General features: G+C 42.7%; 1 protein-coding gene across 1 annotated transcript; it reads left to right on the forward strand.

The window, feature by feature from the left end:
* Positions 1-151: 151 nt before the first annotated feature.
* LOC129823808 (heparan sulfate 2-O-sulfotransferase 1) lies at positions 152-25,456 on the forward strand. The gene is made up of 7 exons (XM_055882821.1): positions 152-612; positions 20,743-20,987; positions 21,359-21,444; positions 21,912-22,050; positions 22,260-22,357; positions 22,707-22,864; positions 23,315-25,456. The coding sequence occupies exons 1-7, from the start codon at positions 489-491 to the stop codon at positions 23,539-23,541; spliced, it is 1,077 nt and encodes a 358-aa protein (XP_055738796.1). The 5' UTR covers positions 152-488; the 3' UTR covers positions 23,542-25,456.

Consider the following 25,456-nt stretch of genomic DNA (forward strand, 5'->3'; position numbering starts at 1 on the left):
TTACATTCCAGTCGGATGTGGACAGTGCCCCCCGTGGTCAAATTCAAGAACTGTTTAAAATGTGTCCAATCGCATTTTAACAGACTTGACTGTTGACGAATGAAAAGCCTATTCCGTTTAGTGGATTGTTGGTTTCACCAATAGGGGTTTTGTTGTAATAAGTCCTCCGACGAAGGTAGGCGTGTTAAGTGAACTGAACGGGACAGCTCTACAGAGAAAGACTCGCCGAGACCAAGGAACACAAGCCCGCTTCTATTGACACCCTTGTGGGGGACATCTCAACATCAAGAAGACGGCATTGAGGTTGCATTCAGTTCTCTTTAATGAGAGTATATTACAGTAGGAATCATAATTTGGACCTGAGTGTGTTTCCTACTGCACAACCAGGGTTTTAACAGACACTCGTTCGCTCTGTAATTGACAATTCATTTACCTTTTTATGTAGTATTTTCTAAACCTGGAATGACCTGTTCTTACTGGATTGTTTGATGGGGCTTCTAAGAATCATGATACCGCCCAAGTTTCAGCTTCTGGCGCTGTTGGCATTCGCAGTGGCCATGTTCTTCTTGGAGAACCAAATCCAGAAGCTGGAGGAGTCTCGGGGAAAGCTAGGTAAGACTGCGGTCAAGCTGTCCTTATTCATCATGCCGTAGGTAAATATGTCCGTGAGATGCAGTAGGGGTTGATTCATTGCTGAACATCTTGTCAGTTTGGTTGCCAATTTGGGGTTGACTTGTGACGACATCATTCGCGCTCCCCTTGGGAAGTGACAAACTGGCATTTTGAGGACAACGTGCAACCCAGGAACATCAACGAAATTTTCAGTCAGGTTTAGTAAACGATTTGACAAACCTACTGTATAACGAGGTTGCCCTCTTTTATCATATGGTTGACCAGATCATGTGTGAACAGCAAGTAGAACCTGTGGCACCATTATCCCTCCAGTTGGTTAATGGTTGATAGTGTAGTAATTGAGGGGGGACAACTAGGCTTGAACCATCAACCCAGCAGTTATAGGGCTGGTGCAGTACAGCTTTTGGCCATGGAGGAGGTCCAGACCTCTTGGTAAAGCAGAGGTCATTACACTTTAAAATAAAAAGCAACCCGTGTATAACGCCTTTTAGAGCTGCCTGGTTATACCACCGCTGCCACCAAGTTAGCAATTGAGTGTAAACTGGAGCCAGGCTTGGACCAGAGACCACGTGGTTACGGCAGAAGGGCTCTACCTCCTATTTCATTAAACTTCATATACCTCTTTACAGAACATGCAAGGAGACAACAATAGCTGTGTGGAGAGAGACTTAAGATTTGAATGATGGCCATTCCAAGGTGATTTCATGTAAACATGCATTACGTGGGGATTAGAAAAGTTCACTATTTCGGCCCGTTCAATGTGCATTCCATGTAAGCATTATTATTTTCAACAACCATTTATATTTGCATGGTGGAATTGATCGTTCTGAGAAATGTCCTTGCTGTAGTGTGCTGTGCCACAGAAACCTTTTATTAATGTAAAACATGAGTTCCAAAAGAATGTGTTGTAAACAACCTGCTCATTTCAACAAACTGTGATCAGAATTAATTATCATGGTGGATCCATAACAAATATTGGGAGGATATCTGTTCTGGGTAGACATCAAAATCAACTGCTGAAACAACACAGGGAATATCTAAATTATTTTGGAGTGAAAAAACACAAGATGCTGGAACAAGACCTAAAGGGAGCTGTCTTTTCCATTACAGCCTACTCAAAGAATTTTATTGACTTGACAATGCGTCTGATTGATGCCTAGAGAGGGCAAACGTCTCTGTAAACTGGAGCTGTCAATTATCTCCTGCATAGTCAAATAGCCTAGGTTTGAGGCAGGGCAACATGATAGACACCACTTGCTGTCCAACCAGGTGCTGATGCAGTTCTCCCGTCTACATTGAGAAAGCAAGCTGTATATTTATTAGCCTATTTTTTTTTTTGGGGGGGGGGGGGGGGGGGGGGGCACACTCCAATATTGCCCATTTCCAACTTATTTTCTTATCTGCTTGTTACTTCACTCAGACGCTGAATCACTTTTCCTACTAGAAGTCTCCAGTGCAGAAGCCATTGTGATTTGCTTCCAGGCTAATTGTGAGGAGTTTGGTAGTCTGCATGGATTTAAATCACCCCATGACTTTAACGATCCATTTGTCCTGTAGCTTCATCTGTGTTATCTGGTGACATACAGTGCATTCGGAAAGTATTCAGACCCCTTGACTTTTTCCACAATTTGTTACGTTACAGCCTTATTCTAAAATTGATGACATTTTAAAAAATCCTCATCAATCTACACACAATACTCCATAATGACAAAGCAAAACAGGTTTTTAGAATTTTTACAAATTTCTAAAAAAAAATCTATATATTTTATATACGTGTTCGGACCCTTTACTCAGTACTTTGTTGAAACAACTTTGGCAGCAATTACAGCCTCAAGTCTCCTTTGGTATGACGCCAGAAGCTTGGCACACCTGTATTTGGGGAGTTTCTCCCATTCTCTGCAGATCCTCTCAAGCTCTGTCACGTTGGATGGGGAGCGTCGCTGCACAGCTATTTTCAGGTCTAGAGGTCGACCGATTAATCGGAATGGCCGATTTTAATTAGGGCTGATTTTCAAGTTTTCATAACAATCGGAAATCGGTATTTTTGGACACCGATTTGGCCGTTTTTTTTTTTTTACAACTTTATTTAACTAGGCAAGTCAGTTAAGAACACATTCTTATTTTCAATGATGGCCTAGGAACGGTGGGTTAACTGCCTTGTTCAGGGGCAGAACGGCAGATTTTTACCTTGTCAGCTCGGGGATTCAATCTTGCAACCTTACAGTTAACTAGTCCAACGCTCTAACCACCTGCCTTACATTGCACTCCACGAGGAGCTTGCCTGTTACGCGGATGCTGTAAGAAGCCAAGGTAAGTTGCTAGCTAGCATTAAACTTATCTTATAAAAAACAATCAATCATAATCACTAGTTAACTACACAGGGTTGATGATATTACAAGTTTATCTAGCGTGTCCTGCGTTGCATATAATCGATGCGGTGGGCATTCGCGAAAAAGGACTCATTGATCCAACGTGTACCTAACCATAAACATCAATGCCTTTCTTAAAATCAATGCACAAGTATATATTTTTAAACCTGCATATTTAGTTAAAATTGCCTGCTAACATGAATTTCTTTTAACTAGGGAAATTGTGTCACTTCTCTTGCAACAGAGTCAGGGTATATGCAGCAGTTTGGGCCGCCTGGCTTGTTGCAAACTGTGTGACGACTATTTCTTCCTAACAAAGACAGCCAACTTCGCCAAACGGGGGATGATTTAACAAAAGCGCATTTGCGAAAAAAGCACAATCGTTGCACGACTGTACCTAACCATGAACATCAATGAAGAATGTGCGCATAAACGTTTTGTTTTCTAAATGATAGTTGCCGGATTTGACCATATTAATGACCTAAGGCTCATATTTCTGTGTGTTATTATGTTATAACTAAGTCTATGATTTACATTTACATTACATTTAAGTCATTTAGCAGACGCTCTTATCCAGAGCGACTTACAGAGCGACTTACATGAACTTGTCCAGTGCAAAGGATCCCAACTAAAACTCTAAAAAAAAATGTAATTTATTTTATTTTTTAAAGGGCAATAATGGATATTAACTGAAAAAGTATCTTATGTAGTTTTTTGCAATAGCCCTCTGTAACTTTAAATCACATTTCTCTCAAAACTGTGATTCCTAGAAGATGTGACTGGAGATTTGGTCAACTTCGTCAGATTTGTCTAAAATCCTGAATTCATCAGGAATGAGCAGGGGCAGCTATACCATAAGGACCCCTTATTCATGTCCTCATTACATGTAGAGTAGCAAGACCACTCATGGTCTGTAAAGTTCTCTACTTTTCATAGATTTAAACAAACAATATTGGACTCATAATGGTCACAACCATAAACTGTCAACTCCATCTGCCTGATAGATGATGAAAGAATATTAACTTTGGTTCAAATATGTTCAATGTATTTAGATTTTAGAGTCATAAAACAGCTGAGGAAAAACAAACTTGCTACTGTGTACTTGCTACTGTGTACTTGAATGAAGAAAAAATATATATTTTTGTCAACTCCGTAAAACATGATCTCTTTCAGATTTTTGTCTAGCGTCAACTTAAAGATCTGAAAGAATGTTTATGTTTTTATTGGGGATTGGCAAAATGAATAATTTTCCATATTTTACAAAATGTTTGTATTGAACTTTTATTTTTAGAGGAAAAATATGTGTGTTTTGTGTATCTGTTGTCAACTGTCACTGATTTAGTCAATATTGTTTGTCAATAATCAGAAGGAAAAAATAATTATTCACTGTTCTGCAACATATGCTTAAACAATTGAAGTATTTGCTGTGCTTGACCTAATGGATACTGTTTGCGCTATAAATGTTTTATTTTTCTAAATCTATAAAAACATGCCAAAATGCTAACGAAATTAGCCTTGGAGCATTAATAGTGCTATAAAACAAAACAAAAATATGTTTGGAGATTTGAATTACATATTTGAATAATCTAATGTTGTAAATAAACAATAAAGTCCTTTAAACACTTATTGGACAATTATTGTAAAAATGAAATGCCTTTTATGGTGTCTGACATACAGTGCACTCAGAAAGTATTCAGACCCCTTGACTTTTTCCAAATGCCGTTACATTGCAGCCCCATTCAAAAACTGACTAAATTCGTTTTTTCCCCTCAATCTACATAAAATACCCCACAATGACAAAGAAAAAGGTTTAGAATTGTTTTCACATTTATAAAAAAACATGAACTGAAATATCAGATTTACATAAGTATTCAGACCTTTTAGCAGCGACTTGGCAGCGATTACAGCCTCGAGTCTTCTTGGGTATGACCCTACAAGCTTGGCATACCTGTATTTGGGGACTTTCCCCCATTCTTCTCTGCAGATCCTCTCAAACTCTGCCAGATTGGATGGGGAGTGTCCGTGCACAGCTGTTTTCAGGTCTAGAGCAGTCTGACTGAGCGATGGTATGCAGCAGCAGGCTCATACGTATTCATTCAAACAGCACTTTCGTGCGTTTTGCCAGCAGCTCTTCGCAATGCTTCAAGCATTGAGCTGTTTATGACTTCAAGCCTATCAACTCCCGAGATTAGGCTGGTGTAACCGATGTGATGGCTAGCTAGCTAGCGGGGTGTGAGCTAATAGCGTTTCAAACGTCACTCGCTCTGAGACTTGGAGTAGTTCCCTTGCTTTGCAAGGGCCGCGGCTTTTGTGGAGCGATGGGTAACAATGCTTCGAGGGTGGCTGTTGTCGATATGTTCCTGGTTCGAGCCCAGGTAGCGGCGAGGAGAGGGATGGAAGCTATACTGTTACACTGGCAATACTAAAGTGCCTATAAGAACATCCAATAGTCAAAGGTATATGAAATACAAATCGTATAGAGAGAAATAGTCCTATAATTCCTATAATAACTACAACCTAAAACCTCTTACCTGGGAATATTGAAGACTCATGTTAAAAGGAACCACCAGCAACTTAAACGTTAGCTTTCTTACATGGCACATATTGCACTTTCATTATTTATTTGAGGCTAAATTGATTTTATTGATGATTCATTCAGTATTGTTGTAATTGTCATTATTACAAATAAAAAAAATTGTCCGCCAATTATCGGTATCGGCGTTGAAAAATCATAATCGGCCGACCTCTAGTTGTAATTGTCATTATTACAAATACATTTTAAAAAATCATCTGATTAATCGGTATCGGATTTTTTGGTCCTCCAATAATTGCTATCGGTATCGGCGTTGAAAAATGATAATCGGTCGACCTCTACTCCAGTCATCGAAGCCACTCCTGTGTTGTCTTGGCTTTGTGCTTAGGGTCATTGTCCTGTTGGAAGGTGAACCTTCACCCTAGTCTGAGGTCCTGAGTGCTATGGAGCAGGTTTCCATCAAGGATCTCTCTGTACTTTGCTACGTACATCATACCCTCAATACTGACTAGTCTCCCAGGCCCTGCCTCTGAAAAACCTCAGAGCATGATGCTGCCACCACCATGCTTCAATGTAGGGATGGTACTAGGTTTCCTCCAGATGTGACCCCTGGTATTCAGGCCAAAGAGTTCAATCCTGGTTTCATCAGACCAGAGAATCTTGATTTTCATGGTCTGAGAGTCCTTTAGGGGCCTTTTGGCAAACTCCAAGCGGGCTGTCATGTGCCTTTTACTGAGGAGTGGCTTCTGTCTGGCCACTCTACCATAAATGCCTGATTGGTGGAGTGGTGCAGAGATGGTTGTCCTTCTGGAAGGTTCTCACATCTCCACAGAGGAATTCTGGGGCTCTGTCAAAGTGACCATCGCGTTCTTGGTCACCTCCCTGACCAAGGCCCCTCTCCCCCGATTGCTCAGTTTGGCCGGGTGGCCAGCTCTTGAAAGAGTCTTGGTGGTTCCGAACTTCTTCCATTTTAAGAATGACGGTACCTTCAATGCTGCAGACATGTTTTGGTACCCTTCCCCAAATCTGTGCCTCGACACAATCCTGGCTCTGAGCTCTAGGGACAATTCCTTCGACCTCATGGCTTGGTTTATGCTCTGACATGCACTGTCAACTGTGGGATCTTATGTGGACAGGTGTGTGTCGAGTCTCATAGCAAAGGGTCTGAATACTTATGTAAATAAGGTATCAGTTTTTTGTTTTTTTTATACATTTGCAAAAATGTCTAATCCTGTTTTTGCTTTGTCACTATGGGGTATTGTGTGCGAGTATATTGTCGAGGAACATTTTGTATTTAATCCATTTTAAAATAAGGCTATGACGTAACATGTGGAAAAAGTGAAGAGGTCTCAATACTTTCCGAATGCACTGTATTTCCTGTAGCGTCCTCTTATGCCAGCTAGGTACATTTTGTAGAAACGTGAAGTTTAACATTAGCACGTGGAGGTGGGGTTGACGGTGTGCTTTCTTCATTGGCTGTAACTCTAGATGGGTGTATATGCTATACTTGCTAAGAGCAGTGTAAATTGAAGCGTTGTTTATAAACCTGTCACCTCATGGCCCATGCAACTAACTATGTATCTACATTTAACCACCACACCAGTCTCCACAACATTTACATTTTAGTCATTTAGCAGACGCTCTTATCCAGAGCGACATACAGGAGCAATTAGGGTAAAGTGCCTTGCTCAAGGGCACATTCGATTTTTCACCTAGTCTGCCCAGGGATTCCACCCAGCGACCGTTTGAGTTACTGGCCCAACGCGCTTAACCGCCAGGCTACCTGCTGCTCCATGAGGAGCAATGAGCTAAGTAAGTTCCCACTCGCCACGATGTTACAGCAAGCTCAATGATTGTGGTTGGTTTGCCAGAGCTTGGTTGAATTGTTTTCTCGCGTTGTACTTGAGTGAAAAATCCTAAGTGAGGTTTTGTCTTTTATTTCTTACACTGCTTTAATAATACATGAAAGAGAGGCCTTTTAATGCAGAGGAGAAAGGGTACTGTACATGCATTGTGAATGTGTTTGGAGAGAGTGACACAAGGATGTAGGAATGCCTTCTGCTCAACATTCATTCATTGCCTGCCCTGCGACTTCTTAAAGAGTCGGACCTGAATTATCTTCCATTTCCACACTGGGCACCAACCTCCTTACTGCTGAGTGCCCTGGACAGGAATTTGCTCATGAAAAGACCTTGCCATCCACAGTCCGACATCAAGTACTTTGAAAAAAGTTATACTATTTGATGTGATTGACAGTAGCCTTGAGCATGGCTTTGAAAAGTCCATCTCAGTGCAGTGCTAGGAGGACCAGTATATCATCGCTGATGTGGTCAAGTTCCTAGTTCACGTCTTGGACGTTTGAATGCTTTCAGTTATAATAATGAATCTGAACATTATAAAAAGTCAAAATCCTGATACACTAATCAAATCAAAATCAAACTTTATTTGTCACATGCGCCGAATACAACAAGTGTAGACTTCACAGTGAAATGCTTACTTGCAAGCCCTTAACCAACAGTGCAGTTCAAGAAGAAGAAAATATTTACCAAGTAGGCTAAAATAAAAAGTAATAATAAAAAGTAACACAATAAGAATAACGAGGCTATATACAGGGGGCACCGGTACCGAGTCAGTGTGCAGGGGTACAGGCTAGTTGAGGTAATCTGTAGATGTAGGTAGGGGTGAAGTGACTATGCATAGATAATAAACAGCGAGTAGCAGCAGTGTACAAAAGGGAGGGGGGGGTCAATGTAAATTGTCCTGTGGCGATTGTATTAATTGTTCAGCAGTCTTATGGCTTGGGGGTAGAAGCTGTTGAGGAGCCTCTTGGTCCTAGACTTGGCCCTCCGGTACTGCTTGCCGTGCGGTGACTGGAGTCTCTGACAATTTTATGGGCTTTCCTCTGACCACCTATTATATAGGTCCTGGATGGCAGGAAGCTTGGCCTCAGTGATGTACCTTGCAGTTCGCACTTCCCTCTGTAGCGCCTTACGGCCAGATGCCGAGCAGTTACCATACCAGGCGGTGATGCAACCGGTCAGGATGCTCTCGATGGTGCCAAATCTTGTCAAATCTTTTCAGTCTCCTGAGGGGGAAAGATTTTGTCATGCCCTCTTTATGACTGTCTTGGTATGTTTGGACTAGAGGTCGACCGATTTAATTGGAATAGCCGATTTAATTAGGGCCGATTTGTGAAGTTTTCATAATCTGCATTTCTGGACACCGATCATGGCCGATTACATTGCACTCCACAAGGAGACTGTGTGGCAGGCTGACCACCTGATACGTGAGTGTAGCAAGGAGCTATGGTAAGTTGCTAGTTAGCATTAAACTTATCTTATAAAAAAACAATCAATCTTAACATAATCACTAGTTAACTACACATGCTTGATGATATTACTAGTTTAACTAGCTTGTCCTGCGTTGCATATAATCAATGCGGTGCCTGAAATGGTGTCACTTCTCTTGTGTTCATTGTAAGCAGAGTCAGGGTATATGCAGCAGTTTGGGCCGCCTGGCTCGTTGCGAACTGTGTGAAGACCACAACAAGGCCCTAATAAATTTCCCAGAATTTTACATAATTATGACATAACATTGAAGGTTGTGCAATGTAACAGAAATATTTAGACTTATGGATGCCACCCGTTCGATAAATTATGGAACGGTTCCGTATTTCACTGAAAGATTAAACGTTTTGTTTTCGAGGTGATAGTTTTTTTTTGACCATATTTGACCATATTAATGACCTAAGGCTCGTATTTCTGTGTGTTTTATTATAATTAAGTTAATGATTTGATAGTAGAGTCTGACTGAGCGGTGGTAGGCAGCAGCAGGCTCGTAAGCATTCATTCAAACCGCACTTACCTCCGATTGCCAGCAGCTTTTCGCAATGCTTGAAGCACAGCGCTGTTTATGACTTCAAGCCCATCAACTCCCGAGATTAGGCTGGCAATACTATAGTGCACAGGTGTCAAACTCATTCCACGGGGGGCCGAGTGTCTGCGGGTTTTCGCTCCTCCCTTATACTTGATTGATGAATTAACATCACTAATTAGTTAGGAACTTCCCACACCTGGTTGTCTAGGGGTTTATTGAAAGGAAAAAACAAAAACCTGCAGACACTAGGCCCTCCGTGGAATGAGTTTGACACCCCTGCTATAGTGCCTATAAGAACATCCAATAGTCAAAGGTCTATGAAATACAAATGGTATAGAGAGAAATGGTCCTATAATAACTACAACCTAAAACTTCTTAACTGGGAATATTGAAGACTCATGTTAAAAGGAACCACCAGCTTTCATATGTTCTCATGTTCTGAGCAAGGAACTTAAACGTTAGCTTTTTTACATGGCACATATTTCACTTTTACTTTCTTCTCCAACACTGTGTTTTTGCGTTAACCGTGTTGAAAAATCAATCTGTCGACCTCTAGTTTGGACCATGATAGTTCGTTGGTGATGTGGACACCAAGGAACTTAACTCTCGAACCGCGCCACTACAGCCTCGTTGATGTTAACGGGGGCCTGTTCGGCCCGCCTTTTCCTGTAGTCCACGATCAGCTCCTTAGTCTTGCTCACGTAAAGGGAGAAGTTGTTGTCCGGGCACCACACTGCCAATTCTCTGACCACCTCCCTATAGGCCGTCTCATCGTTGTCGGTGATCAGGCCTACCTCTGTTGTGTCCTCAGCAAACGTAATGATGGTGTTGGAGTCGTGTTTGGCCATGCAGTCGTGGGTGAACAGGGAATACAGGATAGGACTAAGTATACACCCGTGAGGGGCCCAAGTGTTAAGGATCAGTGTGGCAGACGTGTTGTGTTGTTGCCTACTCTTACCACCTGGGTGCCCGTCAGGAAGTCCAGGATCCAGTTGCAAAGTGAGGTGTTTAGTCCCAGAGTCCTTAGCTTAGTGATGAGCTTCGTGGGCACTGTGCTGTTGAACGCTGAGCTGTAGCCTACATATCCATCAACTTCTGCTTAACGACCAACACTTTTTCGGGACTCCCGAGTGGCGCAGTGGTCTAAGGCACTTTATCGCAGTGCTAGCTGCGTTACTACAGATCCTAGTTCGATACCGGACTGTGTCGCAGCCGGCTGCGACTGGGAGACCCACGAGGCGACTCACAATTGGCCGAGCGTCGTCCAGGTTAGGGGAGGGTTTGGCCCGCCAGGATGTCCTTGTCCCATCGCTCTTTAGCGACTCCTGTTGCTGGCCGGGCGCATGCACGCTGACAAGGTCGCCAGGTGTACAGTGTTTCCTCCGACACATTGGTGCGGCTGGCTTCCGGGTTAAGTGGGCATTGTGTGAAGAAGCAGTGTGGTTTGGCAGGGTTGTGTTTCTGAGGACGCGTGGCTTTTGACCTTCGCGTCTCCCGAGTCCGTACGGGAGTTACAGCCATAAGACAAGACTGTAACTACCAATTGGGGAGAAAAAGGGGTAAAAAAAAAAACAGACCAACTCTTCCGTTGGTGTTAATTACACGTGTATCAAGTAGGACTCTGGTCGAGGCCTGGTTGTCATTCATTTAGCCTTGTTAGTAGGTTAATTGAGAAGTGGCCAACTTGACTCCCTCTGATCAAACTCTTGCATCACCAAGTTCACACCTCAGCCATCTCCTCACTTTCAACTCCTACACTCTCTCTTTCTCTTGCTCTTGCTCTTTTTCACCATTATCCGGAGCACTCAGATTGCCTTTGAACTCCTTTTGACACCATGGAGCTGTTTTTAGCCTCCCCCAGGGTTATAAAATGGAGACATACACTGGCAGTCTGCTGGTATTCACTAAATAGTGGTTACTGGACATCTCTATGTGTCTCAGCACTCTGAAACATGCCATTTGAGTGCCTAATGGATTGGATCCCACTGTGGAAACACAGGTGTCAGGAATGGATTTGGTGTGGGCAGAGTACTAATGGCCCTAAGCTCGAGCAGTTAGGGCCCTGATTGGTGTATTTATGGGCATTGGCTTGCACTCTAAAGAAGAATGTTTTCCCGTGAAGTTCTGTGCTACATTTCCGTGCACAGTTGCGGATGACTGACAGGCTAATCACGGTGCTATGAACTGTTTCGCACCCCGGAGTGTAATTGAGACCGCTCTCCTTGCGCCGCAGTGTTCCCTTGTCGAGTTTCCAAGGGATTTGACGAACGATGCGGTCGGTGTGGTTAAGCATGCGTGAAAGCAGGTGGGTGACTTATCGCTTTTATAACACTGATCAACATCCCTCTGAGAGACCCAGCTGTAACAGAGCTTCTGTAGACGCATTGTAAGAATACCAAGCATCATTATAACTGATAATCATGTTACTTTTCATCAGAGTCCTTCCTTTGCTAATCAATAATCATAAACAGCCTCTTTATCTGGAGCCTGGGATGCTACTGTAGTGCAAGATGCTAATTCCCTGTGGCCAAACAGGCCTTTCCCAATTTCCAACTTACATCCAAAAGCTATCTTCCGCTTCAAAGCTACGAGGGGTGGGGGGTGGTGAGATTTAATTTTCATCTCAACACAGAAATATTTAAATCCCTGGCTGCTCACATCATAAGCCTTAACAAAAGGAGGGGAGAGAAACATGCCTGCAGCATTTTAAAACCAATTTCATCAGAGAATAGAGGGATAAGGCAGTCTGGCTGAACTGTTCCGCTCCTCCTGTCTTGCATATAACTTCCATCTTGTATACAGCAGCCGAATAGAGCCTCACAGTGGAGGTGTCATAATAACCAGAAAAGGTGACTTTTATCAATATATTCGTCTCTATTTACTTTGATTCGAAAATGCTAATTTGCGTCAAAGTAGACGTCATGCAAAACTACAAATCCCTGCAAGCTCCTGCACGTCATCTCGAGCTGACACTTTCGCTAACAGGTATTGTGTCTATTTAAAACTTACACAAGACAGTTCACATAATTGTCATTTTAAAGAAATGTAGCCAATTTTTATTAATTACTACATTTAACTAACATTAGATAGTTAATCCAGAGATTCTTACCTTTGCCTTGATTCGGCAGTCTCGTCCAGATCATCATGGCATTTGTAGTTCTTTATGATAGCCACATTAGCATTTCGTTTTTGGGGGGTAAATACAGACGAATATGTCACCTTGTCAAAACATCACGCCAGGGTAAGTCTACATGAAACACAGCCCTTATTTTAAGTGTTTCTAAAATCCCCTATGGGGAAAAATGTACGGTGGGAAAAAGATTGGAACCATTTCCTGTTTGATCGCTAGGTTTTATAGGTATTATGACTCATACTGTGGTACTCTATCCTGGCTTGGCTTTCATCTGCTGTGGTACAGTGCATCTTGTACTATCAGCTCTGGGGGGGAACTGAAAGTTTCTCTGCTGCTGTGGCCCGCTCTCCTTGTCAGACTTTCTCTTCAGCATTGCAATGCACTGTGAGTGTGTGCGAGACTGCCAGCAGTGTGCCGAGACTCTGGGGAGTGGGGACAGCCTCTCACCACAGAAGTGGTATGTCACAGAAAGGCCAGTTGGAACACTTGAGATGTTCTTGTTCATGAATGATCTCAATCAATTCATTAGCTGCTGTTCATGTAGCCTGGTTAAACCAGACTGAACGCTGCGCTCTCCATTGTTCAGTCTGGTTTAACCAGGCTATAGTTCTTGAGGAGTAGTATTGAGAACCGCTTGTGACCATAGAGGAACATTTTTGGTGTCCGTTTCCTTTCTCCTACTTGGTTGCTATGACAGCCGATGATGGATCTGATCTCACATCAACGACACTGGAGTTCTCTGTTGGGCTTCCTCTGTGGAGCTTTGGGTCCTATTAACCTATTAGCCACTCCTCATCTGTCCTATAAATAGCTGCCCTCAGAATTGCCCGAACATTTGTGGAGTTTTCCCTGGACTCCTGTCTATGCATTATTAACCCTTATGGGGGAGAGAATCACATTTCTGTGTTGTACAATAACTAGCCTACACCTGCATTGTTATGTAAGCTGTTTATTTCTGTGATGTTGTTTTTTTAAACATTTGGACAGTAATACAGTTTCTCACATGAACAGTTTGCCGTACCATTTCTTAAGTGGTGGTGGACATGGAGAAATGGCTGCTGTCTCTTCCTGTGATTCTGGATAGATAGTGTTATTGACAGAACCTGATATTTTCCCCCTATTTCAAGCAGTAGGCTAATTGCCCTGCTTAGTCAATGACAAGTCCTGCCAAGAGATCTAGACAAATCAATTGTCCACCCCACAGAGCAGCCCTTGCCAAGGCATAGAATTATTAGCCTGTAAAGCCTGACATCTGTGTAAATTATCATCTCAAATAACTGCCCGTTTTTGATGGGCGGAACTGAAGCTGTCTTTTTTTTCCGATATCGTATAAACTCACCTTGTCAGATAAAATGAGCTTTGATTGCAGAGAAAAATTGCAGGGGTAAGTTAACTATGATTATTACCTTATGTTCGCATTAAGGTACCAGTGTCTGTGCTAAGCTTGCAGTGATACAGTAGCTTGGTACCATACTTAATGTATCCTACTATTGACACTAGACATACTAACTACACCAGCATTTCTCAACCTTTTCTGTACCAGGGACTGGCAGTGTTTCCCCTATATTCGTGCACACTGAAAAAATATATAAATGTATCATGTGAAGTGTTGGTCCCATGTTTCATGAGCTTAAATAAAAAGATCCCAGAAATGTTCAATACGCACAAAAAGCTTATGTCTGAAATTTTGTGCGCAAATGTGTTTACATCCCTGTTAGTGAGCATTTCTCCTTTGCCAAGATAACCAATCCACCTAACAGGTGTAGCATATTAAGAAGCTGATTAAACTGCATGATCATTACACCGGTGCACCAATCAAAGGCCACTCTAAAATGTGCAGTTCTGTCACGCAACATAATGCCACAGATGTCTCAAGTTTTGAGGGAGCGTACAATTGGCACGCTGAATGCAGGAATGTTCACCAGAGCTGTTGCCAGAGAATTGAATGTTAATTTCTCCAGCATAAGCCGCCTCCAATGCTATTTTAGAGAATTTGGCCGTACGTCCAACCGGCCTCACAACTACAGACACGTGTAACCACGTCAGCCCAGGACCTCCACATCTGGCTTCTTCACCTGCGGGATCATCTAAGACCAGCCACCCTGACAGCTGATGAAACTGTGGGTTTGCACAATTGAAGAATCTTTGCACAAACTATCAGAAACCGTCTCAGGGAATCTCATCTGAATCCTGGTTTCAACTGTACCGGTCAGATGGCAGACGGTGTTTCTGGTGTCGTGTGTGCGAGTGGATTACTAATGTCGACGTTGTGAACAGAGTGCCCCATGGTAGCGGTGGGGTTATGGAATGGGCGGCCATAAGCTAAGGACAACAAACACATTTGCTTTTTATCAATGACAATTTGAATGCAAAGAGATACCGTAACGAGATCCTGAGGCCCATTGTCATGCCATTCATCACCTCATGTTTCAGCATGATAATGTCCCAAGGATCTGTACACAATTCCTGGAAGCTGAAAATGTCCCAGTTCTTCCATGGCCTGCATGCTCACTAGACCCATTGACCATGTTTGGGATGCTCTGGATCGACGTGTATGACAGCGTGTTCCCGTCAATGTCCAGCAACTTCACACAGCCATTGAAGAGGAGTGGGGCAACATTCCACTGGCCACAATCAACAGCCTGATCAACTTTATGTGAAGGAGATGTGAGGCAAATGCTGCATGAGGAAAATGGTGATCACACCAGATACTGACTGGTTTTCTGATCCACGCCCTACTTTTTATTTATTAAGGTATCTGTTGTCACAGACACGTATCTGGATTCCCAGTCTTGTGAAATCCATAGATTAGGGACTAATGAATTGAATTCATGAATTTCAATTGACTGATTTCCTTATATGAACTGTAACTCTTTTAAAAATTGTTGCATGTTGTGTTTTTATATTTTTGTTCAGTGTAGCATAAACTAACCCTAATAATTTGGGGGATGGTAAAAACTAAAAAGCAGATGTAAAGTATGTAGAAAATATAATGGAACAAAATATTTTTTTTATTACGATCATCTTTGAGAACTAACAATCACCACTAGATGGGAGAATCTACAATTCCAAAAATGCTATGGCATGGGGCCCCCATTTGATTTTTGTTATAATGTTTGAGTCACTCCGATAGCATAAGCCCGTGGTCACCAACCTTTTCTGAGTCAAGATCACTTTCGCAGTCAAAAAGCAAGCAGAGATTTACCACTCAGATTTAAAAATTAAAAAAATGGGGGGAAATTTTTTTAAATAAAAACATGACTTAAAAAATGTAAGCCTATGCAACATGAATAAACTTTGTTGTCACAGCTTATTGGCGTTGTGCTTGGCCTGCTAATATTGTTCTGCTAAGACCATATTACATTTCATAACTCGAGCTTTGATAACAGAATATATCAGTTGGTGTATCACTTGCGATGCACAGCTTTGCATAAATTGAAATTCATTTCCTTTTTTATTTGACTGGAATGATGGTACCTGCAGCTGAGGGAGGGAGAGGGCAGTAGAGGGTCTGCCTCTCACTGTCCCTGTTCTCTCCTTTCCTCCGGTGAGACTGACCAGAGAGGACACCGTCCTCCTCCTGATGGCTACTGGAATTGGACCACATGACTTCTGCCTCATGCACAAATTCATGTTGTTCCTTTGACTAGAGAAAGTTAAATATTCCTCAATATTAAAATACACATGGCGAGCTGCTAATAATAAAAACACAAGCCTATCGATACACGTGGCTACTAATTATTTGCAGCTGCGGTGCAAGAAGAGGTAGTGAGAAGCAAGTGTTATGCTTTGTGAAAGTGTTGGGGAAAAAAGTGTTGACAGTGCTGAAATAAAAACAAATAACTCACTCCTAAAAACAGCAGCTCTATGCTTTTTTTCTTTGACAGTTTCTATCTGGTCATGGTTTTAAAAGTTATGAAATCTTATGCAGGCTAGTATCCAACTGTGGGTTCTTGGAAGCTATAGGCATGATGATTGGAGCTATCCGATTGGCCAGCGCAGTAGGCACACTTGATTTAACTACAGCGCTCCTGGTCCGCCGGGTAGGTGGAGTCTGTCCCTTCAGACAAATTAAATGGTTAAAAATAGGAACACTGGCTACCTGGCACGCAGGGCTTCTGAATCAAGTGCACCTTCCGGCAAAAGTGCAAAGTCAAATAAAAATAAAGGAGCCTTTATCGTTTGCTTTTCTACAGACATTTTGGTGATCGACTAGGAGTGCCTAGAGGATCGACCAGTCAGTCGCTCGACCGGTTGGTGACCACTGGCATAAGCCATTGCAAAATGTGTAGAATTGCAGGAAATTTGCGTTAAAAACCCCAACATTTTGTATCTTCAGCCAAGAGGGCTTCTAAAACCATGCCATTGATCAGGTCCACTACCACGGGGCATGACCAATGGCACTCTATTGTGATACTCGTATTGATGCTGTAATAAGGTTCTAGTCAGTCCCAATCAAGAACCTCCCTAAAAACGGACTGCACAGGGCATGTTTTGTCTGCTGACAAGATTTTTGGTCTGGTTTCACTGACCATAGATGCGTGTGTTTTCTTCCATGAGGAAAATAGGCTACTTAACAAGATACCTTGTATGTTTAGAAATGGGCTGCTTCCACATACAGATTTATATTGGCATGTGGAAATAGAGCATGTGAGTGCTTAGTTATTCAGTTTCCACTGCACCTCTGTTGATGCCAGCGAAATATCTCCACTTGCTTGGGCTAAACTGTACTAGCCATCCAAGTGTCGTTTCTCATTTTCTGCCTTGTGTCCTCACCCGGCTCGGCCCAGCCGTCTCTCTCCCAGCTGTCTACACCTTAGCCGCCAGGCTAGACGTGAATGAGAGCTTTCATGGGCCATCAATGCAGCAGTTGTCTCCAAGCCAGGACCCCCCCCCCCCCCCCAACTACGGTAATCTGTCCTAAAAAGATCACTTAAGGAATTAAATTGTAACTCATGGTGCCTCCGTCATTTATTTGCAAACACTGCAAGATTGTGATGAGGTGTCTGTGTCATACATTTGTTTGAAACAGTAGTTCTGTACAGTCGTTGATGAAGCATTTGGTTGAACAGGCTCCTTTTGAATCCCCAGTTCCTGCAGCTGTGAAAGGCTAGCCCAAGGGTCCCTTGTACAATATGCTTGAAATTATTAATCACACACTCCTATTACCACCTGGCTGTGTATGCACTCTGGTAAACAAATATTGCAGGTGCCACAGGCCGCATCGAAGCTTACTGTATATAAATAAATAAAAAATACCACTTCATATTTATTTATTTTTTAGCAGCAACCTAGATCTCCTCCCTGTCGTACTCCATTGATTTTGCAATCCAGCGCTACTGAAGCAGAACCATACAAGGCTTCTAGCTCTCAGGCTCTCTATTACCCCTCAGCCTAGGCTTGTGCTCGAGGGGCTAACCCGCTCCGGGATGAAGAGCTGCGGAGTATGATGGATGTATGAGCTGCCTGGAGAAAGGATCATCTTCTCCCCGGTTTTTATTATCCCATAAGATCGTATGAGACACCATAACACACCACAAACTGTCATATTCACGGATTTCCCGCCGAAGACGAATGATGATTGGAAATGGGCAATTCTAATCTAGCGTGAAATTGTTTTAGTAAATATTGCTATCTCGGCTGGCATTTTAGAATATGTATTCAGAACAATAGGCATCGGATTAGTTGTTGTAGTGTTTAAGACTGTGTTGCCAGTTCCACCATACGTCATAATTAGCTGGAAATGGCGAGGGGGAACCAACGGAAATGGTGACTGAATGGAAGCACACTGTGTGGTCAGAGTGATTCATCAATACAGAGCGGGTCTTTGTCTGCTAATTAAATGACCTCAGACTCAACCATTAGCTTAAGCGTGTGTGTGTGTGTGGCGCCCTCTGCTCGGACACAGTGGGATTTTAACTAAGCTTGTTCAACACAGTAGACTACAATATACTGTACCTCCCTGTTAATTGTTGGCACTGAACACAATGCCCTGAACTAGTGGCTTGGGGCCTGTTTAAGTTCAGCTCGTTATGTTTTAGGGCTAGGGAGTGCTGATCCTGATTCAGTTGTTACAGTCCGTGACTACTGTCTCCAATGTTAGGACACGCTGTGGGAATACGCTAAGGCCTAGAGATCTGGGCTCCACATAAGGCTGCGTTCAGACAGGCATTCCAATTTTTTGGGATCATTTTCAGAGCTGATCTGATTGATCAAAATACCAATTGGTGAAAAAAATCTGAATTTGGCTGCCTGTCTAAACGCAGCCTTAGCATCTGAGTGGGAGTGCTGATCTAGGAACAGGTCTCCAACTGTCCATATAATCTAATTCATTATGATCTAAAAGGTGAAACCGATCCTAGATCAACACTCGTACTGATATGAAAATGATAACTGCTCTTTTATGGCTTTGTGCTTTAGGTGACGTGTGGATAGATGTCTCTCCTAACTATACATTCTGGGTGTTACTTATGACCATATTTATCTATGTTCATCATGACGACAGACGACCATAGACTGCCGCCTGTCACAGCCCAGTATCGTGGCTAGCATCAGTTGCTAGCACGGTTGGTTAGCGCTAGCTTTGATCAGTGGGACATTAGCAGCTGCCTGGGAGGGTGTAAAAAGGGAGGGGGGGGGGGGGGGCTGTGTATGTGGGGATGGTAAAGGGGGTTGGGGGGTTGGGAGTGCAGCGTGATCACAGATGACATCTTATTCTCTGTGCCAGCTGCCAGCATGGCCTGGCATGGCTTGGCTTTCCCATGAGTATTAGATGCTGGATTGTTGATCTGTTCCAGCACAGATCTGAGCCAATGTTACCACTAGTCAATCTGAGATTGATTTAGACCTGGGATAGGAAAGCCAAACGGAAATGGCTCAGGCCTACAGCGTTGTCTGTTTATTCACAGTTAGTCACATACCTTTCTATCTGATACAGCTACTGTAAGGTCAGCAGTTAGCCTAGTGTTTAAGAGCTTTGGGCCAGTAACCTAAAGGTCGCTGGTTCGAATCCCCAAGTCGTTTAGGGGAAAAATCTGTCAATGTGCCCTTGGGCAAGGCACTTAACCCAAATTGCTCCTGTAAGTCGCTCTGGATAAAAGCGTCTGCTAAATGACTCAAATCTAAATTATATATATAGAGAGGACACAGTATTCCCATTCCCAGAAAGAGGAGATTATTTAGGCCATGCATACTCAGACACATCTGTTAAGTTACACAGAGGTGAGATATAACAGGGATAGACTCCAGGCTGTGGTGTGACACAAAGGACTCCACCTCCAAAAACCACAAGAAAGTGGAGTCCGACACCCACCATCTCCGATTGTTCTGAAATCTTTTCAGTAGTTAGAAACATAAGATTAGCATTCCTGAAAGGCTATTTTGTTGAAAGATGATTTGAACACTGAGGAATTAAGCTAATTGATTGCACCCACATTGGCCATTTTCAATTTATAGGATTCATATAATATTTAATAAATATAGTACCCCACATCCGATTTGGACCAAACCTCTTAAAGACATGCTCTGGAACTTTAGTGACTACTAAGTATTTTTTTAAACCTCGCACTTTGGGCTGGATGTGTCAGTGTATGCCTAGTTCATACATGCAGAATTACTGTCTTACCTCAATTAGACACCAAGTCCCTAGTTTGAAAGTGACTGTTTTTCTGAAATCTGTGCTGCGCCATTTTCCCTACACCCCAATCCCCCCCCCCCCCCCCTCCGGGGAATTCTAAGTTCTAGACAATAAGCTTCAGCCCCTACCCATTTGAGTGACCGCTAGCAAGATGCAGGGAACAATGATGTGGTTGGGGACCACTTTTAGCTTGTGAGGTCTACTTTTAAAACTACTGGCTAAAAAGTATACAAAAGGACCGGAGAATCTCTTTAACAATGATTAAGGCATGAGGGATCTAAATAAATGGTCAAACCCCACACCAAGTGCACCCCAAAGTGCCAGTACACAGTATCAGTTCTCTATGTTTGACAGGTATAATGAAGCTTTGGAGTATTATTAATACAATGTAATGTATTCTCAGTGAATTTGGTGATTTGTTTATTTTTTTCTGTTCTTTATATTATGTTCAGAAGGCTGGTAAAAGGATAGTTTGCATACTGTTGCTAACAGAATATAGGTCCTCATGTGGGTGAACTATCCCTTTAACTCTTCTTCCTCTTCCTCCTCTTCCTCTGTGCAGAGCGGGCCATCGCGAGGCACGAGGTGCGTGAGATCGAGCAGCGGCACACACAGGACGGCCTACGGGAGCGGGAGGCCCCCTCGGCGGCCGACAGCGAGGACGTGGTGGTTATCTACAACCGCGTGCCCAAGACGGCCAGTACCTCCTTCACCAACATCGCCTACGACCTGTGTGGCAAGAACCACTACCACGTGCTGCACATCAACACCACCAAGAACAACCCAGTCATGTCCATGCAGGACCAGGTGAGAGGGTGAGGTCAGAGGCAAATCTCAACGGTCAATGGCACTCGTAGCTGATTAGAGAAAATATTGCACACAGTGGAGGCTGGTGGGTGGGGAAATTGTAGGACAGGCTCATTGAAATGGCTGGAATGGAATGAATATAAAGATATCAAACAATGGGTTTCTTCTATTCCAGCCATTAAAATGAGCCAGTCCTCCGTTTTAATGTCACACCAGCCGTCACTGATCGCACACTAATGTGGCAATGTTTGACCTCTGTGGAAGAGGGCGAGAGACGGAGAGATAGCGAGGGGGGAAAGTGGGAGGGTGATATTGAAGAAGGGATTGCATTGGCACATATCATGTATTAATTGTCTTGTCTACCTGCTCAGGTGCGGTTTGTGAAAAACGTGACCGAGTGGAGGGAGATGAAGCCGGCGTTCTACCACGGTCACGTTTCTTTCCTGGACTTTACAAAGTGAGTGCCCCCTCCACTGCAGAACACGTCTTACCAGATAGACTGTTGCTGCTGTCTCTCCCTTGTGGTCTTATAGAATACTACATTAATACAACATTAGAGTGCAACATTAAGACCAGATAGAATGCAACTCTCTATAGAAGGGATATGTCTTTAAATCATGTGAAAAGGGGTGGTGTCATGGCAGGTTGAAGCTTTACATCTGCAACACTACCCTATTGAACAGGGCCCAGATTCACATCTTGATATAATGTCATTAAAGGATCTTTCTAGGTTAAATACAATGGACTGTATTCTTATCTCTCTCTTTTGATCCAGGTCCTATTGAACAGGCCCCAGATTAACATCTTGTGTATTCATAGATCATCTTAGATTTAATGACACATGATCTTTGTGGCGCATCGTAACGTGCAGGTGGCATTTCATTATACCATCTATTCTTACACTAGCTCTCTGTTTTGACCCAGGTTAGGAGTAAAGAAGAAGCCCATCTACATCAATGTGATCCGTGACCCCATTGAGCGCCTGGTGTCCTACTACTACTTCCTGCGTTTTGGGGACGACTACCGGCCCGGCCTGCGGCGCCGGAAACAGGGGGATAAGAAGGTCAGTCTGCAATTCTCCTGATTATTTTGTACCAACTAGTGTATTAGTGATTAACACTGTAAAATAATGTTAACATTATGCCTACACTAAAGCTACAATCTGGGAGAAAAAAATCCCAGCAAACTATTATTATATATGCAATGTATTTTCAACAGTAGAACACGCTTCCATAGGTAATTCTGTCTTTGATTGTCATTGATGTATTTCAGACCTTTGATGAGTGTGTGTCGGCGGGAGGCTCAGACTGCGCCCCGGAAAAGCTGTGGCTGCAGATCCCCTTCTTCTGTGGTCACTACTCTGAGTGCTGGTATGTACCCCTCCTTACGTTTCATCCACAACAAGCATTCTTAACCTTTAACCCCATTACACACTTCTTAATGGGCTGATATATGAACAGTAGAACACCAAACACGAACCCCTTTAAAATATAACACCTCCATTAGACATGCTATATTGCATGTCTTTCTTTTCTAGAGGCCTTTATTTGCTTTTTCTCTCTTGTGATATGTATCATTCTCCTCTCTCTAGCGCATCTGTTAAGAATGCGAGACTAGCCTATTTTGCTTGATCTAAACAACATCTGATGTGCAGCTGATGAAAAAATGACTTTATAAATGCATTTAATTGATTACATGATTGATTGACATCTCTTGTAGGAACGTGGGCAGTCACTGGGCCCTGGAGCAGGCCAAGTATAACCTGGTCAATGAGTACCTGCTGGTGGGGGTGACAGAGGAGCTGGAGGACTTTGTTATGATGCTGGAGGCGGCGCTGCCACGCTTCTTCAGGGGCGCCACAGAGCTCTACAGAACAGGTACTGTACCAGAGACACCACCATGCCTCTTGAGATGACCTTTTACATTGACTTTATTCATTACTTTGTCAACTAAGCAGAAATTGATTTATTTGTTTTCTGTCTTTTTAAAGCTTTTTTTTTTTATTATAGTGTCAGCATACTCAAATAGATTAATATGTATTTTGAGTCTTTGTAAATCGTATGTGGAATGATTACGTGCTTATTTCTGAACGTGCACTTAGCTGTACCTTTGCCACATGAGAGGTGATTTGCTGTGCAAACAAAACAACACTTTCACTTGTTATTCCCCTTGGAGCAATTCTCACCTTTTTAACAGCTCCAGAAATATGCAAGTGCCTCTACATTCATTACATTAGATATTTTTTTTTATAAACCATTTTTAACTAAAAACAAAAATCCAAGGGCCACCTGGATTGGTAGTGATGCCATATGCCCCTTCCCCCACAGGGAAGAAATCCCATCTGAGGAAGACGAGTGAGAAGAAGCCGCCGACCAAGGAGTCCATCGCCAAGCTGCAGCAGTCGGCCATCTGGAAGATGGAGAACGAGTTCTACGAGTTTGCCCTGGAGCAGTTCCAGTTTGTTCGAGCTCACGCCGTCCGGGAGAAGGACGGGGAACTCTACCTGCTGGCTCAGAACTTCTTCTACGAGAAGATCTACCCCAAAACGAACTAACTAATGCACATGGAAGATGGACCATTCATCTAGGCTTCATCCCGTAGTCACATACACTGGACAGAGGAGAAGAGGAAGACTAATATAATCAGTGGGTCTGTGGAACTGTCTGTGTTGGACGTTAGTCAGCAGTTTCTGAATGTCGCCCACTTAACTGACTCCTCCTCCTCGTCTCCATAGTAGCCGACAGAACTAGGAAGTGGCCTCTTCCTGGTGCGAGATAATGCCAATAGGTCATGTTCCCACCAGCATCCCAGGTCCAGGACTCCCTTTATACTTCCAGGTGAAAGGTCACAGGAGTGGTATGCTCGACGGACACATGACAGGAGACGAGTCTACTTGGCAGCCGCCCATGTTCTCTTTCTTCTGATCACATGATTTATATTTTCCGTGCAGGGGGAGGGGTTTTATTGGCCGTGTTCTGTTTGGTTTCGTTTTTGTGGTTTATTCTACTTTACTATCGTTGTCTATGGGAACATTGTCGACCCAGTTTTATACGTTAAGAGGGTGTAATTTTTTTACGTTGTAACCCTCCCACTAATAACTTAAAAGTTGACTACTATGTTATCTTGGAGTTTACCTATATGAACTGCAGACGTTTTTCCAAAATCTAAATCCTGTGACCTCCATAGACTTGAGTGACAGATGCACCCTGTTCACGACTGTGGTACTACTATTAAGTGTTTGATACTATACTATACTATACTTATTTAGTTGTTTTCTGACTCTTTCACCCGTTTGGATTATTGCTAGGTGGAATGTGAAGTGTTTACACATGATTTAATTAAACTATGGAAGAAGACAGACAACTGACCATTTAGTTGCTGTACATAATACTAATTTCAATCTGGATCAAACAGTTATTCTATATCAAGAGGACTTACTATTATTAACTTATTTCAGCTCTGGTATAACACATTTAGTTAATGAGCCATTTTTATAGATTTTTCTCTCAGCTTTTGTTATTTTCTCTATATTGGCAAGAGACCATTTTATTTTTGTGCTTTTACTGTCATAACCCAAAGATCTCCCAAGTCTGTTGTTTTGCTGCTTTAAAGTCATGAACTTGCTGAATTTCTTGACACGATATTTCATGACTGAATTTAGATGTTATTTTGCTATTCCCCTTAGGATCATAACTTGCAACCCATTTTCATTACATTTGTATGGTTATTATGTAAGACTATAACCTAACCCATGTGTGCACTGCTAACTGCTGACACTGCTAACTGCTGACACTGCTAATGCCAATTTCGGTTCATCTATTGATGGCCTTAATACAGACACTGATCAGATCATCTCTGTGACTCAGCCCAGCAACAGTGACTGCAGTGCTGGAGCACTAGAACAGCCTACAAAAGTGTTGTGAAGAAGTGACTTTCTCAACTAATCAAGCCCTAGCCCAGACGTTGAGGCAGCAGAAGTACTAAAAGCAAAGGGATTTTGTTCACAGGGGACTATAAAAGAGAGGTTGACTCCCCGAGGTGAAATGTAATTTTGGGATGGTAGGCAGGCAGTAAAAACCAAACAATGGTGATCATGTCAGACACATTGCTTGTGTTCTCATGTCATTAAAGAGGCACTTCACCATGTGACATCAGGAGTCATTTTCTTAGTCATCTTCTTTTTTTACTACAGAACACTGTTACTGTACGGTGCTAGAGGTAATGAATATGTGAGGTTCAAAAGTGGTGAAGCGTCCCTTTTTAAGGTCTGTTAAACAGAAAGTCTTGTAGGTTTTGTTACATGGCATATTGTGTATTCCTCCGTAGAAACCTCAAAACATTCTCTCCCTCTCTGTTGCAGATTTATCTGCTGGAATGTCAACCTCACAATGTTTTTGTTATTCTGTCGTTCTCATGTTTTTGTTATATATCACACACACACACACATTTAAAAACTGAAATGCCCATGA

Source organism: Salvelinus fontinalis, chromosome 26 (genome assembly GCF_029448725.1).
Source record: "Salvelinus fontinalis isolate EN_2023a chromosome 26, ASM2944872v1, whole genome shotgun sequence".
NCBI classification, from domain to species: Eukaryota; Metazoa; Chordata; class Actinopteri; order Salmoniformes; family Salmonidae; genus Salvelinus; species Salvelinus fontinalis.

What these genes read in the sequence shown, in the direction of transcription:
- LOC129823808 (XM_055882821.1), top strand. Translation starts at nt 489, where the DNA reads ATGGGGCTTCTAAGAATCATGATACCGCCCAAGTTTCAGCTTCTGGCG. An exon ending in GGAGTCTCGGGGAAAGCTAG is followed by an intron (nt 613 to 20,742) that starts GTAAGACTGCGG and finishes TCCTCTGTGCAG; the next exon opens with AGCGGGCCATCGCGAGGCAC. An exon ending in CACAGAGCTCTACAGAACAG is followed by an intron (nt 22,865 to 23,314) that starts GTACTGTACCAG and finishes CTTCCCCCACAG; the next exon opens with GGAAGAAATCCCATCTGAGG.